Source organism: Pieris napi, chromosome 9 (genome assembly GCF_905475465.1).
Source record: "Pieris napi chromosome 9, ilPieNapi1.2, whole genome shotgun sequence".
Classification (NCBI taxonomy): Eukaryota; Metazoa; Arthropoda; class Insecta; order Lepidoptera; family Pieridae; genus Pieris; species Pieris napi.
In genome coordinates, this window is record NC_062242.1 from 8,712,729 (window position 1) to 8,731,625 (window position 18,897).

The 18,897-nt window shown below is 36.2% G+C and overlaps 2 protein-coding genes across 3 annotated transcripts; both read left to right on the forward strand.

The window, feature by feature from the left end:
* Positions 1-269: 269 nt before the first annotated feature.
* LOC125052665 (protein phosphatase 1 regulatory subunit 14B) lies at positions 270-18,124 on the forward strand. Of its 2 annotated transcripts, none has more exons than XM_047653631.1 (6): positions 270-377; positions 6,014-6,193; positions 15,532-15,663; positions 16,270-16,362; positions 16,984-17,025; positions 17,795-18,124. In XM_047653631.1, the coding sequence occupies exons 1-6, from the start codon at positions 351-353 to the stop codon at positions 17,834-17,836; spliced, it is 516 nt and encodes a 171-aa protein (XP_047509587.1). In that variant the 5' UTR covers positions 270-350; the 3' UTR covers positions 17,837-18,124. The 2 variants fall into 2 exon arrangements, with proteins under 2 accessions (XP_047509587.1, XP_047509588.1); XM_047653632.1 differs by lacking the exon at positions 270-377 and adding an exon at positions 3,077-3,316.
* LOC125052662 lies at positions 7,078-15,237 on the forward strand. Its single transcript, XM_047653626.1, has 2 exons — positions 7,078-7,277; positions 13,218-15,237. Exons 1-2 carry the CDS (start codon positions 7,249-7,251, stop codon positions 15,022-15,024), a joined length of 1,836 nt encoding a protein of 611 aa, XP_047509582.1. The 5' UTR covers positions 7,078-7,248; the 3' UTR covers positions 15,025-15,237.
* Positions 18,125-18,897: the final 773 nt, after the last annotated feature.

Genomic DNA, 18,897 nt, shown 5'->3' on the forward strand with positions numbered 1-18,897 from the left:
TGTCACTGGGAGCTCCTTGAATTAAAAATACGACAAAAATATACTTACATACAAGTTTCTAATATCGCATTAATTTTCTATTGTTGTATTAATACTACTAAATTTCGCCATAAAAAATATTTTGGGCTTGCATACATGTTGAGCATTCTATAGCAAGCATTCTTGAGGCATTGGTAGACAAAAGAATAAAGAAAATTTTATTATCGCAGCAACGCACACGTGTGCCCATCAGGTGTTTGTAGAATGCGTCGCGCAGCCCGGGCAGCGTAGAGCAATCGCTTCGAGGCTGACGGCGCCGTTGTTGGGCGGGCGGCGGCAGTGTAGAGGCGGGCGCGGCCGCAGTACCGCACATGTCGATCTTCTTCAAGTTTCGAACCGTGAGTACAGCTGACGCTATAGAATAAGACTGCTTGGTATTTTATAAGAAAATAGCGTATTTACAACGTAAAATATATCAAAGCCAACATTATATTATCATTTGATTATTTAACAACACGGTTATGGCCGGCGCTAGCGCTAACAGTGGTTAAATATTCCTAGGGATGTTGCTCATGTACATGAAAAAAGCTCTGATAGATACGCTGTGATTACGATGTGGAATTCCTAAAGCGCATATAATATCTATCAAAACTTGTATTGTCTTAATTTCTGCTGTTCCATTATAAACGTGCTGTTTAACTGTGAATAATTGAATATCAACGTTGATACTAATTAAGTGAACATTATAAGTCTTAGAAATACATAGTGCATGGCTCATTTTAAAGTATCTATTTAATATTTTATTTATTTATCTCTCGCATCATCTCAAATGCTTAGGCGGAGTGCACAGACCTCTAGTCGTTACGATCCTGACATACCTCTTTTGTTTCGTTTACTCTCATAATATTACCGTAGGTACTCACTCGTCAGTTAGGAGGGCTTTTGACCTGTTCTTTATCAAGAACATCCTGAAAGGTAGATCTGGTAGACGTGTGAGCAGGCCAAGTACTCCACACTCACTTTGTTTATCGACTATTGCTAGACGTGTGAATATCAATAAAATAGACATTAAAAAAAAATCATCAAAAATCCATGTAACGAAAAATTATTATAAGATGAAATATTTTACAGTGACAGATCCGAGTTATCCATGCTAATAAATAATATTTAACAAATAAAATGTATAAATTAGTATTGTATATTTTTTTTAATTTCGTAAAAAACATGGTTAAAGAAACGAACCTAATTGGTTGTAATTATAAGTTGTATCTATCAAACATATTCTATATTACAAATTAATAATATAATAGTAACGTCATCACGAACCTAGGTATACATTTGTGGTTATATAAACATGATAAAAGAAACCCGAACATGTAATTATTTAACTAATTTGAATGAGACAGTATGTGCAAATAAATTAATGAATCTTAAGGAAATTATGTAAGTCGTTACTTAAATTAGCTATAATTATTTATTTTTTTCAAAGTATTATAGCGTTGATAAAATACGACAGCGCTCAAACGGCTGGGACGTATCTCAACGTTTTGAAGCGTACACAGATTTAGGTGGGCAACACTGAAAATGTTTAGAACTGGCCAGTTAGAAACATTTCTAATAAAACCTTTTTTTAATTTCGATTATAGAACTCTTTGGTAACCTAATGTAGTATATTGCATTCATTTGTCATTTGTTTTTGTGAATTGGCGGCAAATCTAAAACTCTTGTTACACGTGAAAATGAACCTACCGCGAGAAAATTTTCGATCAATGATTTATTATGACTTTCGTTGTGGGCTTAGTCAACAACAAAGCTATAATAGGCTGCAATAAGCATTTCTTAATGAAGCCCCATATTTTGCCACTATTCACAATTGGTTAAACGAGTTTAACATGAGTGCTGTGCGACGCATGATAGGGGAAGATAAGAGAGTGACCTATCAGCAGATACGGGCAAGCCTAGGCATTGGTATGAGTCAAGTTCAAAAAATATTACACGAACATTTAGGCGTCAGGAAGCCTTGTACAAGATGGATTCCCCATACTTTAACCGACGACCAGAAAAACCTTCGCATGGACTGGTGTCGCCAAATGTTACATAAGTTCATCGGCGGTGACTCAAATGCTATATTTGACATCGTCACAGGTGATGAAAGCTGGATATATTGCTACGAACCCGAAACCAAAAGTCAATCAGCTCAGTGGGTGTTTCCTTTCGAGGATCGGCCAACTAAGGTAAAGGAAGGAAGAAGTCAAGGAAAAAAGATGATTGCCTCATTCTTTGGTCGGAAAGGTCATTTCGCGACAGTTGTGATAGAAGATGGAAACTTCTAGCACATCTGTCGAAATGACCTTCCGGACAGTTACTGCAGACTGGTATGTCAATCGCTGTTTGCCTGTTGTCTTGGAAAAAATTCGACAGCAGCGACCTCGAAGCAGGATCCTCCTTTCACCACGACAATGCTTCAGCGCACTTTTATAATTATTATAAACTATATGCCTTAATACATTTTTATCTTTTTTATTTTATTGAAAAAAATAATATATTATTATTACAGGTCACCCAAATGCAACAAGCATTTTAAACCAACTTAACTGTGACATATTGTGATGTTAGTTTAATCAGTTTAAAAAGGTATTTTCAAAACTTTTGAAATTTGAGGATACCGCATTTTTTTCCTACCTAGATACGAGTAGGTACACTAATCGTCTTATTCAAAAACATTATAAGCCTAATTTCGTTAAATTACATTTAACCACGTTGGTTAAGTTATTTGTAAATGACACGAGAGTGATAAGGACAAAAAAATAAATAGAAAATTATGTATGAGAGGTGAGCAATCGCTGAATAACACTTATGAATTCAGACAAACATACATGCTGTTAAAACGGGAAGGTGATTTTAGATGAAGACACAGAGGTTTTCCTAAAAAAATTGTTATTTTATTGCTGAATATTTTGTTAGAGCGCGTTCGACGAGTTTTGAGGGGTGTGCGGGCTTGCCTATTCGCGGTTGACGCAAGTGAGTCGCGACTCGTGCCTCGTGACCGACGTCTGTGAGTGATCCACGTTCATTGCATTCATGTTCATTACCTACTCACACTTCACAGTTCGCCACTCGCCAGTAACGACTCACGCGAGCTCGCGCGGTCACGTCTCATGTAATCAGTGTTTCTCTGTAGCTCGTTTGCGTCGCGACGGCTTTGTTGTGTGAGCTGTGTTTACGGATAGTGCAAACATTGCGAAGGTGTGACTTTATTAGCAAGTAAGCGGAGTGAACTAAAGAGCCCGGGCTGGCGAGTGGGCGCAGCCTCCCGGGAGCAACGACCGCGCGTTCGGTACGCCACTGCTTATTTATTTATTATAAACGCTATGCTTGAAAAGATATTTGCGTACGAAATAATCTTTATTAAAATTACCTACTACACGACCCTTTCGCCCTACCTGTTTACAATTTTTTTAACGATTTTAACGATGATTTAAGGCTATTTTAAGTTTTGTAACTATCAAATTACAGTTTTGCGTAATATTCGAAAAATAGCAACCAATGACATCATCCAATATGTATAGTAATTTGGTCTAATGTACCTTCCCTGTTTTCAGTTCAGTGTATAAGCGATTTCAACACAAAGATATAATATTATTATAAGATATAATATTGAGTCTCGTGAACGGGACCGAAAACCCCATAGGATTGTATTATCTTTGACTCCGAGGTCATGAACTGCTGAGTATCATAACGCGGGGTCAATCATTCATGCCGTAAATATTTTTTGTCTTAATTTATTATAATTTCTTTAAACATAATGTAAACACACGCAACTAATTTAGTACGCATTGTTAATTATATTTAGAGAAGACGAATATCAAAAATAATTTTAGAATTTGTATGGCATTTCCCACAGACTACAGTAGGTTGTAGATTTATAAAATAGTTTGAGGCAATAAAAGACGCGACGCGGTAAATACGTAAGTGGGAAATGGCCATTAGCGGATAAGGCCGCTGCTCCCATCATCACCTCTCAACCGTCACGACTACTATTTGTACCCGATCACGATTAGAAAACAAACAAGCTTCCATATTACACGTATTTTCCCTACATAAGAATAATATACAGATCTTACTTTTAATCTAATTTTAAGACCTTTATTAACTTCTACACATTTTGCCACATCAGGTCACGTGGTTTGATAGACGTTACGTCTTTCCAGTAAGGAATGCCGTAGAGGCGAGCTATAATCGGCTTATCCGGTATATAAATATAGGTCACGCAGCGTTCTGTTAGCATATTCCCTGACGGTGCTGATTGCCGTGGCTCAATAAGATTAAGGAGCTTGAAGGTCGGGGGTGTTGTCGCCTGCTGAGTGCGTCACTATTCTTATTAAATTGTCACCTCTTAGATAGATTATCTTCTGCGTCGCAGTGTCGGGTGTTCAGCACCGAGCGGCCCCTATACTGACTCACACGTAGCCATGGGTCACTCACCTTTGTTGTTCGATACGCAATTTAGCCTCCTTTAAGATATAATTTATTAATAAATTACTAAATCAGTTACTATATATTATACAGTCAACACAAATTCATAAAAAAATATAGAAATATTTAACTCGAAAGATTTTTTTCACGTTAATTGTAGATTTATAAAAGGTCGACGGTTGCTGTTTCGATCTCTTGCTAGGTACTCTGAGAAGCAAGTAAACAATTCTTCGAACTTTGTCTAAAATAAAACCTAAACATTTCGAATGTTTATATTTCCTCATGTAGAGTTAACACGTTATTCCTAGTTATGAGTCAACTAGTCGAGGGCCGTCACGCGGTGCTAGTCTCCAAGCAACGCAACAGGAACATAGTATCTTATGGCCGATTTACATTATCTTCGTGTTTAGGAGAGTGCTTTAGTACAACTTGAAAGGCAAGTTCTTTAGCGTAGCGTTTACTAAAGCAAGTAGCGTTTACATGTTTCAACTAAAGTACTATCCTAAAGCACTCTCCTAAACACTAAGATAATGTAAATCGGCCTTAAGGTGTTGATGAATATTATGTTATACGCCGGCATGTGTGTGCTGCTAAAGTCCTTAAAGAGTAACGACGAATGATTAAGATTAATATATCTCGACTACTGAATTTAAGTAATGTAATAGAAAATAAATATCTGTATAATGGCATTCTTATCAATTATCAACAAGTATAGAGTGACTGAGCATGTTGATAAAATGATAAACATCGCACGATTATGATAGGATGTGCAAGACAAGTAAATGTACAGTGTGAAACAGCCTAGCGGCCCCCTTCTAAGTAAAGAAAAAGGAATGTTGTTCAGATGCATTATTTAAACCCCATCTTTATAGTTTTAACAATAATTGTTGAAATATCTTATGCGAGGAGAGAAACGGTCGCCGTTTATAATGAGTGCCGCAAACGCAGTACTTCCTCCCTCGGTATACACCCGTGACCTCACTTCGTTCCACTTGAAAGACTTTCTTGCTACTAATGTAATTTTTTATATGCTCTAGGCTACGCATAGCTGAAGGTTGGTTAAAACGATTGTAAGATTCCCGCGCGCATAACCAGTAATTAACAAACATAAATCTAGTGTTGATAACGTGTTACTTTTATCATAGTTCATACATATATCTCCTTTTTAACAGACGGGTATTGACTATGCATTATGCTACCACCCTTCCCTCCCTCCACCCCAAAGTCTAGACTGCCGCCACTTCGAAAGCCAACCTAGTGTTAGCTAAGTACAAAATAAATCTACACATTTCGCTGTAACTTGGAAATTCTCTCAACATAATGTTTGGTACTCGTTCCACCTAAGATATTCAAGAATTAACAATAGTTATGTTAGTATACCCAATCATAAATTTCAGGGGAAAAATTAAAATGGTTTTTACCTAACATACATACCGATGGTTCAATGATTTTTCATTTTCTACCTTTTGCATTTATTCTGTCACTTTGATTTATTAGTAGGAAAGGTGATGACTAGTAAGTAAAATATGTACCTAGAATGTCCGCTTTCATATTCTAGGGGCGCAGCGGCGGGGCAGGAGGCGGCATGGATTGTGGCGTAGCGGGGGCCTTTCCGGCCCGGACCCCACATGGGGCTCATCCAGCGCCCCGAGGACATGCCCCCCATGGGGCGCTCTCACCCACCGAACGCTCGCCCGCCAAGGCGGGACTACATGTTAATTTTAGTGATAAAGGCGAGGTAAGTATTTCACCACGTTGAGTTTTTTATAATAGAACTAGTCGCCTGGTTGAAATGATAGAAGCTAACAGAATAGTCGTAGCAGTTAAGCTAAATTTAATTATCTTACGTATAGACAAGTTAGTTATAGTTCTTAGTTCAGTCTATATACATTACACACCTAGATCAGCTTCACTTCAGAACACTTCTGTGCTTGACACCAGCAGTCGGTGTCTTTTTGGGTCAAAGGTATATATATTTCGGTTTCCTCACTATGTTTTCCTTCACCATACGAGCGAGTGTTAAATGCGCACTTAGACAGAATATATAGTAGTAGGTGCACAGCCGGGCTTTGGACGTACGACCTCAGGGATGAAACACACGCTGAAACCACGAGGCCAACTCGGTCTTCGCGTTGCGTATCAACTAGGTGTTTTTAAAATATGTATTTGCATGTTGTTCCCACGAGAATGTAAGTGCGTGCTCCTATTTCACCATGCCTACTGCTGATGGAGGACAAATCTTTGTTTGTTTTTATATTTTTACTTTATTATTATAGTTAATTACTTAAACATAGAACATGGTTGCAGCTCCTTACAAACATCTTGTAAAACAAAAAACTTGGCGATTAAAAAGAGTGGCGGAGAGTTTATTGCCAGTTCTTCTCGTCCTGTTATATATTTAAAACCTTAGAGACAACCCTATGTCAGCCTCTATTTTAGCAAGCTTGCATTCTCCTATTCAACTGCCATGAGCATTATCTTTCAGCTTAAAGTTAGTCCCATTTTACGATTCAAACCGAGCAGTTGCCTTTCTAAATCTGATTTTCTAAATAAATCCTTTGTGTAAAATAAAATCTCTTTTTTTAAAACTCTAAATCCGGGACGTCGTATAACATTGGTGGCAGCTCAAGGGATTTTAAAAAAAATCCTCGGTACGCCTCAGTTTGGCAGTCGCGACTAACGAGTGATTACAAAAGTGAATATTTCTGTGAATAACTAGATTTTCCTATTCGCTGTGAATTCTAAAATTGTTTTGTGAAGAAACATCCGCCGTCTCCGCCCCATACATCAAAGATGTTCATTGGTAAAACTGCAGCATTCCTGTAAGTCTTCAAAAAAAAATCCTATATATTCGTATTTCAGTGTGTTGTGTAAAAAAATTAGTGAAGTTCAAAGTGCTAAAAATAGAAAGGCTTTAATAAATTACAATCTCATAATTGGTTATAATACCAATTAGAAATCAGTGCATCGCCTAATCAGTTCTCAGTAACGCTAGCCGTCGTCGCGTCGTTATCAGTATTGTTTTGTCTAGGCCATATCCTACGTGAAGATGCCTAAGGAAGATGTTATTGTACGCGAGTCTAAGAATAGGCCATCTACAGACGTTGATTTAAATATATTAATTAAATTCATAAACAAATTTGATGGTAACCGAGAAAAATTAAGTGCCTTTTTAAACAATTGTAAAAATGCGGTAGAACTTGCTACTCAAAATCAACAGGACATTTTATTAAAATTTATTATAAGTCAATTAGAAGGTCGCGCAGAAACGGCTTGTTGTGTTAAAGAATTCGAGAATTGGCACCAGCTCGAAGATTTCTTAAAATCTCAATTTGGGGATAAAAAACACTATGCTGCGCTGCTTTCTGATTTACAGGAATGTCGTCAATTAGGCAACGAAACGGTCAACCAGTTTGCATTACGAATAGAGTCTTGCTTGTCAAAATTATTATGCGAAATTAATATAACTATCCCTACTAAGAAAAAAGACGAACTGGCAGGCCGCGTCGCAGCTATGAAAGACTTAGCGTTACACACGTTTGTAGTCGGCCTAAATCCAAGATTGTCTACAGTAGTTCGATGCCGTGACCCTGAATCTTTGAACGACGCCATTAATTTCGCTACTTCGGAGGAAAAGATTATCAATGCTTTGACACGACGAAATACTAATTACTCGCAAACTCCAAATACTCAGAATCAGGCACGATTCCGCCCATCTCACTCATCATATCCACAAAATCGATCAGCCTTACAACATGGCACTAATAATAATACAACATCTGCCGCGTTTAGGCCCTCTAATCCTATAGTGTGCCGATATTGCAAGGCCCCAGGGCATACTATTGAAGGTTGTCGCAAACGAGAATACAATAATAGGAAATTTGGAAACAATCAAAATTCAAACTACCGCACAAACCCTACTACTTCCTTTCAAAATCGGAACCAACCGATTCATGCAATAGCTTCTTATGAAGATTATGGTGTCGATGAGACAGATAATCCTTTAAACGAATAAAGGACTCCCGACGGTGTCTCCCGAGTCCGAAATTTCAACGTCCTCTATTGCTATATCCAAATGACACCGCAAATTCTATATCCTATTACAATTCCAGGGTCACACAACAGGGTAACCAGCCCCAAAATGAAGACCATATTCCTATTTCTAAATCCAAGGTCACACAACAGGGTAACCAGCCCCAAAACGAAGACCATATTCTCATTTCTAAATCCAAGGTCACACAGCAGGGTAACCAGCCCCAAAACGAAGACCATATTCTCATTTCTAAATCCAAGGTCACACAGCAGGGTAACCAGCCCCAAAACGAAGACCATATTCTCATTTCTAAATCCAAGGTCACACAACAGGGTAACCAGCCCCAAAACGAAGACCATATTCTCATTTCTAAATCCAAGGTCACACAGCAGGGTAACCAGCCCCAAAACGAAGACCATATTCTCATTTCTAAATCCAAGGTCACACAGCAGGGTAACCAGCCCCAAAACGAAGACCATGCTCCTATTTCAAAGTCCAAAGTTACACAGCAAGGTAGTCAAACTCATAGTAGCAACGTTAATAAATCAATTACAAAATCCTCTGTACCACATAACCCTAGTTCTAATAATGGTGCAATAAATTCCCAACGAAGGACATACATGCCTGCCATATCTCCTCTTACAACATCCATGGTTGATACCTCAAACATCACACCTGAAATAAAAAACAATATATATAACAAAATACATAACGTTACTTCAAATCCATCCGAAAAATACTTACCCTTTGTGGAAGTTCAAACCTCTGTATCTACCAAACGACTTAAGCTCCTTGTTGACAGTGGTGCATCTATTAGCCTTATAAAGAAATCATCTATTCAAAACATGCCTGAAATAGACGAACATACTATAACATTTTCAGGAATTGGAACTGTAGATAAACCAATGAAGTCATTTGGACGTATACCTATCGAATTCAACTCTCTGAAGTATCGATTTCATATTATTGATAACATAAATTTTCCTTACGATGGTATAATTGGAAACGATTTCCTATCGGACAACTACTCAAACATTGATTTTAGGAATGAATCGCTTACGATTAGTCAAGTTGAACTTGCTTTAAAATTTAATGAACCAATATATACTATTGCTCCCCGAACTGAAACCATCATAGAATGCTCGGTACTTAATCCAGAAATAGGTGAAGGCTTGATGGTAGATCAAAACCCCGTCGACTCAATTCTAATTGCTAACTGCATTGTCAAGGTTAAACCTAATTCTAGGATAAACATTTCTGTTGTAAATATCTCTGAGTCTCCAATTACGTTAAACTCAAATTTAAAATTAAAACTTACGCCCTTGGAAAACAAAGAAAATCACCAAATATTCAATATATCTCATACAATCCCCAACAATGCTGTTAACAGAACTGAGCAGGTCTTAGACCTTTTAAGAGTCACTCACCTTAATAACGAAGAACGAGACTCATTATTCAATCTCTGCGCTGAATTTTCGGATATATTCCACCTCCCTGAAGATTCTCTGACTTGTACTAATGCTCTCGAGCACCAGATACCAACCTCTTCCTCTGTACCCATTAATACAAAATCATATCGATTTCCTGAAGTTCATAAACAAGAGGTAAACAATCAGATTAATAAAATGCTTAATGAAGGAATTATCAAACCGTCAACTTCTCCATGGTCATCTCCGATCTGGATAGTTCCAAAAAAGCTCGATGCTTCTGGTCAGCGTAAATGGCGCATTGTTATCGACTATCGCCGATTAAATGATATCACTATTGGAGATTCTTACCCTATTCCTAATATTTCAGAGATTTTAGACCAATTGGGTAAATGTAAATACTTTAGTACACTCGACTTAGCTTCTGGCTTTCATCAAATTAAAATGTCTGAAGCCGACGCTCCCAAAACTGCTTTTTCCATCCCACAAGGACACTTTGAATTTGCGCGGATGCCATTTGGGCTCAAAAATGCCCCTTCCACGTTTCAGAGGTTGATGAATTCCGCTCTATCAGGCCTGCAAGGGCTACAATGCTTTGTTTATTTAGATGACATCGTAATCTACTCATTTGATCTCCAAAAACATATGAAAAACCTCTCAAATGTCTTTGACAGACTCCGACAGTTTAACCTCAAACTTCAGCCAGACAAATGCGAATTTCTGCGCAAGGAAGTTTCTTATCTCGGTCACATAATAACTGACGAAGGCGTCAAGCCAAATCCCGAAAAAACCAGAGCAGTCCAAGATTTTCCCCAACCCAAATGTCCTAAAGACATTAAATCCTTCATGGGGTTAGTGTCCTACTATCGTCGTTTTATACCTAACCTATCTAAAATTGCTAAACCCCTTACAAACCTCTTAAAGAAGGATGTTCCGTTCATTTGGCAACATGAACAACAGTTAGCCTTTGAAACTCTAAAAAATAGCTTGATATCCGCACCTATACTTGCTTACCCTGACTTTAACCAACCATTCAACCTCACATGCGACGCATCTAACTATGCAATCTCGGCTATCTTGTCACAAGGGCCTATAGGAAAAGACCGCCCTATCGCTTTTGCGTCTAGAACACTATCTAAAGCCGAAAGTAACTACAGCGTTACCGAAAAAGAATGCTTGGCTATCATATGGGGAACTAAAACCTTTAGACCATACCTGTATGGTAATAAATTTACAATTTTGACAGACCATAAACCACTCAAATGGTTATTTAATTGTAAGGATCCTGGATCCAAGCTTGTAAGATGGCGTTTAAAACTCGAGGAGTTCGACTACAACATTGAATATAAAAAAGGAAAAATTAATAGTAACGCCGACGCTCTGTCTCGATTTCCCGTCAATCCAATTATCAAAGATCAGACTGATTCTCAACGGGTAATACCGTCTTCAAGTGAGAATGATCCACTTCCCTTTAGTCCTCTAACAATAGATGATCTAGGTATCCAACTCCCTTCGACATCCAATGCTGATAGTGACAGCCTACCCAATATCGATCTTTTAGAAAACGATGAAATGCTGATTCCTGCTACTAGCCCTGAGAATGAGACCAACTCACCTGCGCAAAATCCTTCACGCTTTTCACCTCTTCAAGGCGCTTCAAATTCTAACACTGACTACAACGACTTCCTGAAAACTTTCTCAAACAAAAATGAAAACTTCAACACTCATATAAAGGAACACAATGAAAGTCTCCTTAAGAGTAATTCTAAAGCCATCTTAATCCCTGTATCAATCGACTTCGATGAATCAAATCCATATCTCCAAGACATTCTGTCCACACTACCCGACACTACCAATATCCTGAATTCAGAAAGAGAACTACATTCGTTTCAAAAAATCGAAATTAAAAACAAGATATACTATCTTTTATTTACTAAAGTCTACTATTTCGACGACTGTACATATCCAGATATATTCAAAACTCTCAAAACAGCCCGAGACGATATCTTGCTTTCCGCGAACATTGGAGAAATAGCCATATCTGACTTTAAAAGTCTCTTCGAACAACATTCCTTTGTTAAAATATATGGCATGCTTATGTACTTATTTAATAATACTAACATAACAGTAAATATACACCATAATACCATCCTATATCCTGTTCCTTCCGAGATCACTAAAATCCTTAAAGAAAACCATGATATCCCGATTGCAGGACATCTGGGCTCAAATAGAATGTATAATAGAATCAAAGAACGATATTACTGGAAGAATATGCGTACAGATATAGAAAATTATGTACAAAACTGTAAACTATGTCAATCAAACAAAGCACTGAGGAAGATCAACCAATCACCCATGCAAATCACGACTACCGCTACACGCCCATTTGAAAGAATTAGCCTCGACATAGTTGGCCCTTTGCCTGAAGCTGGATTTCAAAAACTTAAATTCATACTTACTCTTCAGGATGATTTGACCAAGTTTTCCATTTCATACCCAATATCAAACGCTACAGCAGAAGAAACCTGTGAAGGTTTAGTTCACTTTATTTCCCTATTTGGTATCCCTAAAACCATATTAACAGACCAAGGAACTAATTTCACTGCCGAATTATTTAAACGCACATGCGAGTTCTTAAAGATTAAACAAATTTGGTCATCACCTTACCACCCTCAAACGCAAGGCGCTTTGGAAAGAAGCCATTCAACTTTAAAGGAATATTTGAAATCCTACGTAAATGAAAATCAGACAAACTGGCATAAGTTCGTATATACCGCCATGTTAACCTATAATAGTAGTGTCCACACAACGACTAAATTCACTCCATACGAACTTGTTTTCGGCCACAAGCCATATATCCCTGACTCAATATTTGAATCACGCCCTGACGTTACATATCCAGAGTATATTAAAATGCTCCATCACCGATTACAAATTTCTCGAGAAAAGGCTTTGGAAAATATCAAAACTTCCAAAGAAAGATCAAAAACCTACTATGATAAACACACGCGGTCTATACAGTATAAAGTAGGTGACTATGTTTATGTAAAAAATCACGTCAGGCTGCGCAAGGCTCTTTCGCCAATTTGGAAAGGTCCCTATAAAATCGTTAAAGTCCACGATAATAATACTTTACACCTTTTAATAAATCGACGTCATGTTAAACATCATTTTGATGAAGTAAAACCAGCTCACGAGATCTAATTTAAATTTTATTTCATAAATGTTTTTATTTTTATTATAAGTAACATTATTTTAATCCTTTTAATAGTATTATAACCCGCTCACATATTTTCCAGGGTCATCGCAATTCTCTGCAATGTCACCCTAGCTGAATCTGAAAATCAGTATGTCAAAAATATTGTGAAAGGTCCTGGGATCTTCTTCGACCCTGTTGGCACACTAAAGATAATAAACGACCAATTTCATATTGTAATTCCCGTAGAGATCATTCCCATACAAAATCATATAATGGACATAAATAAAGTGTTCAATAATGTTCAGTCTTATTGTCAGAGAAGCGAAGTAATTGGTGTTTCGCAATGTCATAACTTATTGCAACCTTTAGAAGCAATCCTTAAAGATCTCCAACGTGACTTTAATGCCGTTTCACATCTAGTATCCGATAATTACGTTTCGAAAAGATCCGCATGGTTTTCCGGAATAGGCACTGTATTTAAACACATATTCGGTACCTTGACCGAAGATGATGCGAAGACCTATGAAGACGCTATTAAAACTCTTTATGAAAATGATAAAAAGATTTCAGGAACATTGAAGAAAACCGTAATTGCTTCCCAATCTGCCATTTCCAATATAAATCAATCCTTACATGAAATGAACCTTAATCAAGCAAAATTGAATGGTGTCGTCAAACAATTAGCGTCTTCGGTATCCAATATAACAAATGCTTTTAATGAAGTTAACTTTAGGAATAATTTTTATAACATTTTAAATATTTTACAATCAAGCTTACTGACTTTATCATTTAAGGTGGAAGACTTACTTAACTCCATTTTACTCATTAAAAGTAACACATTGCATCCTTCAGTTCTAACCCCGAACCAAATGTACAATGATATTGTAAATAATTTTAAGTTACTACCTAAGTACAGAGATTTTCCTGTAATCATAGATATAAGCAATATTCATATTCTAATTAATATAGCCGATTTAACTTGTTACTATTTCAATGAAAAATTAATGTTTATTGTAAAGATTCCACTCGTAACCTTAGAACATTTTAATATCTATAAAACTGTACCATTGCCGATTCCACATACGGAGGGTAATTTAAATTCTTTCGCTATGATCCTCCCTTCGGAACAATTTTTAGCCTTGAGCACAGATAAACTATCTTATATCTATCTCAAAGATTTAAATGATTGTAAAAGCATACTTACTGATACTTACCTTTGTGAAATAACTGATGTCTACGCAGTACTTAATAATCCTTCATGTGAAATCGAAATAATTACTAAAGCCTTAACTACCCTTCCGGAAAATTGTCCTGTTAAGGTTATGTTTGGTGATTTAGATATTTGGCATAAGCTAAATAATAACAAATGGATATTTGTACAATCAAAATCCACTAAATTGTCTATTGAATGTAATCAAAATGTATCTGAGTTAGTTATATCCGGTACAGGTGTACTAAGTCTACCAATAGATTGTGTAGGTTTTCATAAAAACCTTAAGTTGGTGACTAAAGTGTATCCTAAAACATATGTACCCGCTGTATCCTCGAATTTTGATATTATTAACGATGATTGTTGTAAAAGTGTAAACAAATTAAGTAATAACATTTCTATTCCAAAAATCAAGATTATTAACCTTGATAATTTAAAATCAATTAAAGCTATTTCAGACATGTCAATGGAGGATCTAAATAAGATCAAGAATCCTAATAATTTTAATAATCATGTTAGCTTTCCTATTTTAAGTATTTTCTCTGTAATCTTAGTTATTAGTTTTGTTTTTGTATATTTTTATAAGAAAGGCAAATGTTCAAGAAAACTCCAAGTTTCCAATAATATCCCGGTTGAGCAAGATAATAATCTGGCAAACCAGAGTAATCCTTCAGTAGCCCGCTTGCGAGTTTGTTAAATATTAAGTAAACTTACAAATAAACCGTAAGTTTCCTCATAACGAGGGGGTTGTTATATATTTAAAACCTTAGAGACAACCCTATGTCAGCCTCTATTTTAGCAAGCTTGCATTCTCCTATTCAACTGCCATGAGCATTATCTTTCAGCTTAAAGTTAGTCCCATTTTACGATTCAAACCGAGCAGTTGCCTTTCTAAATCTGATTTTCTAAATAAATCCTTTGTGTAAAATAAAATCTCTTTTTTTAAAACTCTAAATCCGGGACGTCGTATAACAGTCCGTTCTGCGCCCTTAATTTGAGAACTGGCAGTTAATGTAAAATTATAAGCATTTAATATGTATTATTGACGTTCATAAGACTACATTGTGTTACCTAAATGAATAAATGATTTTTAATTTGAATTTGCACAGCGGCAAAATTATTACCTGTTCATAGAAACTTCATGGCAAAGTTTTTTGGGATTGTATTGTACTTTTGGGAATTAAATTATGTTACAACACAATAGGTGAAGGAGCGTCGCGAGAAGTTCCTTACAGCGAAATATGGTAGCCACCAGATGGCTCTGATCCGCAAACGGCTCGCCGTCGAAATGTGGCTGTACGACGAGCTGCAGAAGTTGTATGAGGCACCTGCGCCGGTCAGTATATCATAACAATATCTGTAATGATTGAGATCGCATATTGTTTGAAGTGCCAGTCTTGTTTTTCAATATTTATCATTCAATATACCTTCCGCCACTGTAGTCTGAGTACATACATGTGTTGAAATTAATTAGTCATTAGTGTCAACATTGTTACTACAATTAATGCGGAAGACACTTGCTAGACATAAGATCATTATATTATTATTAATCAGTGCACTTCGTAAAATCAGTCTAAATAATTGCCACAAATGGATTTACTAGGTGTTTTTTCAAGTATTAATTTAAGGAAGCATTCATGTATTACGTAACGAATTTTGGGAGGGGGGGGGGGGTCTATTTGTAAAACGTTACGTTGCGGGGCAGGGATTGATAAAGCGTTATTGTTAATATTATTTTCGACATTCCAGTACTTTACACGACATAATACACACGGTATTATGTCGGTACAGAAAAAGGTTACGGTGCGTTACATGGGGGGGGTGTCAATAATCTCCAAAAATTGCGTGACGTTATTACGTGACGTCATTACTTGAACGCTCCCTGAAACATCTATGTGAGAATTTTATATTTTACGAACTTTTAAAGTAACCATATTTACAGAGTGAGAGCGGCGCGGCGTCTCAAGAAGTCGATGTAGATATTGATGAGTTACTGGATATGGACAGTGACGAACAACGTTGGAGACATCTCACGGTAAGTGTGGATTCTAAGTTAGACTAATTTCTTTAAATTGACAAGGTTTAGCCTCTAAATTCAAATCAGTGATGATTGGTTGCCATATCAGGTATGAAGACATTACATATACAAACTCCAATGTTTTACGATAAGAAATACTATTGAAGACAAAACCAATTTAAAATACCAACTTTGTAATTTGAAATTAATCTTAATTTGATTGATTTTTATATTGATATGACATATTTTTATCGTATCTATCACATATTTTAATGCGCCAATCGGAATATCCCATATTTGAACGGGCACAATAACAAAATTATATAAATAAAGTGCCCATTTTAGTGTGTCTTTTAAGTTGTGTAGGTAATGTGCGCTCTATGAGACTAAACATTCGTTATCACATTTTTGTAATAACGTGTCTAAGACAAGGTCGTCTGGATATAGAGTTCATTGATATAAACGTTTTTATCGTACTATGAGTCGAAATGAAGATACAGCTATTAGCTGGCAATAACCAATAAGTAAATTATCGATATTTAACCAGTAAAACCAATCCTTACGTTTCAAAACTGTACTGTCGTTGAAGGACATCGAAACTAAATTTTTTAAAATATATTTTCTATTCTTTTGTTCCAGGTGCTGTTAGCCGATGCGAAAAAACCTCAGAAAGATGTACATGTAAGTTTAATCCAAAAGATTTTGGGTAAAATTCAGAAACTAGAGTTAGCTAACACTATCAGTACGTCAAATATAAAGGGTGGCCAAAAAGTCTTATACGATATAAAAAAAATTCAAAACATAACTTTTTGTTTACTTCGAACCCCACTGTAAAAAAAATACTCTACCGAAAAGTGACCCTGTATTACAAGTTTTGGCGCATTTAATAGGGATTCTGAAAAGGTATGACACATGGCCATGAGTTGCGTTTGATCCACGACTTTTTGGCCATTCTGTATTAGGAGGATTTTTACATCTTTGAGTCACCTGGGCTTTTCTAAAAACCGGAACCATATACTGGACTATACCTACGTAACTAATTATAGTGACATTGTCAACAACTGTTTAAAAAATAAAGTGCTAACGAACAAGACTAACAAAGACGACGCGACGCCCGAGTTCAATGTGATTCGAGTCTCAGTAAACAAATTAGGAAATGTTAATAAGACAATAGGCAGTTTCTTTATATTGGCCACCGCAAAGAATATACAATGATTTTATACCATGAAATCGGAAGGAATAAAATTTGCCTACTAGGGCATGCTCTAGTTACAAGTATTTGTTTAATCCCTTCGGCTCCAGCTGACATGTTCAGACATGTTTATTATATTAGAGTACTTTATTTAACATTTTACATACAAATATACATTTCCACAAAGTATTATCACTTTTATAAAAAAATATCAAACACGACTCGTATTTGATTGTAATAATTTCATGTTTGTTTCAGAGATTTATAAACGATCTTTTAGAAAAAGCAAAGACGTTGTAAATATCGAGAAACCCGGTAATGCCAGGCGACCCTCAGCTGTATACGGCCAACAACTTGGATAGCGGAGGAGCTATCTGTACTAGGTTTTATAGTACTGATTCATCATTAGTTTGAATTGTACTAGCGTTTTATACGATATGGTGCAATTCAATTTACATATATGTTTAATCAGACTTGCATTAAAGCCTGGAGGTTGCACATACTACCTCGGGCCGTCGGGGTCGCTGTAATTATAAGTAAGCTCAATATATTCCATGCCACGTGTCGAGCAGTGCTTCCAGGCTGTCATTTTAAAAATATTTTAACAGTCCTAAACCCAAACGAATTGAGTTTGTCTAATTACTTGTATGAAGAATGTACTAAATTGTATTCTAGTATATTTTCAATCTAGCAACAGCACATTTTTTGATCTGGAAGCACTGTGTGGGAGCATACCTACTGCCTTTATGGCGCGGTAGTGTGAGATAACGAAATTCCTGCTCACACGGGCGCATTACTCGATTCTTAGCTAAATTTAGTTGTACTCATTAGTATTAAATATTGAGGATGTTGTATTAAAACAGTTCTGACGTTACGTTTTGACATAATTTGCACCTTAAGCCTCGGCGAACTTCTAAACGAAAATACAATGAAAAACATATCAGCAAAAGTAGAGTCAAAGGCACTCTATATAAATGTTTTTATCATTTTTAATTTTATATATATTGAAGTTATTATTTAATATTTAAATAATATTTTATGGATAAGACGTGAGAGCAATCTCAATAATAATATTAAAAAAACTGTCAACTGTTGGTAGATTTTTTTTCGCTCTAAAGGGTTAGAATGTTTTAAATACTTTTAATAACGTTTTTCTATATTCAACATATACGTTTGGTAATAACATCTTCCTTATATAATTGTAAACATACATTTTATAAGCTTATTTTATTAAAGATCAATATAACATATATGTAGACAAGTAGTTCTTCATAGGCCTGCTGGTACTTATTTTGGACATCACGTTCCTAACATTATGTTTGAATTGCATGCCTCTAGATGGCGCTTGAGTAATAACCAAT

Coding starts and splice junctions, on each gene's coding strand:
- LOC125052662 (XM_047653626.1), top strand. CDS start 7,249: ATGTTCATTGGTAAAACTGCAGCATTCCT. Junction 7,278..13,217: donor GGTAAAACTGCAGCATTCCT/GTAAGTCTTCAA, acceptor CATATTTTCCAG/GGTCATCGCAATTCTCTGCA.
- LOC125052665 (XM_047653631.1), top strand. CDS start 351: ATGTCGATCTTCTTCAAGTTTCGAACC. Junction 15,664..16,269: donor TGTATGAGGCACCTGCGCCG/GTCAGTATATCA, acceptor CCATATTTACAG/AGTGAGAGCGGCGCGGCGTC. Junction 16,363..16,983: donor AACGTTGGAGACATCTCACG/GTAAGTGTGGAT, acceptor CTTTTGTTCCAG/GTGCTGTTAGCCGATGCGAA.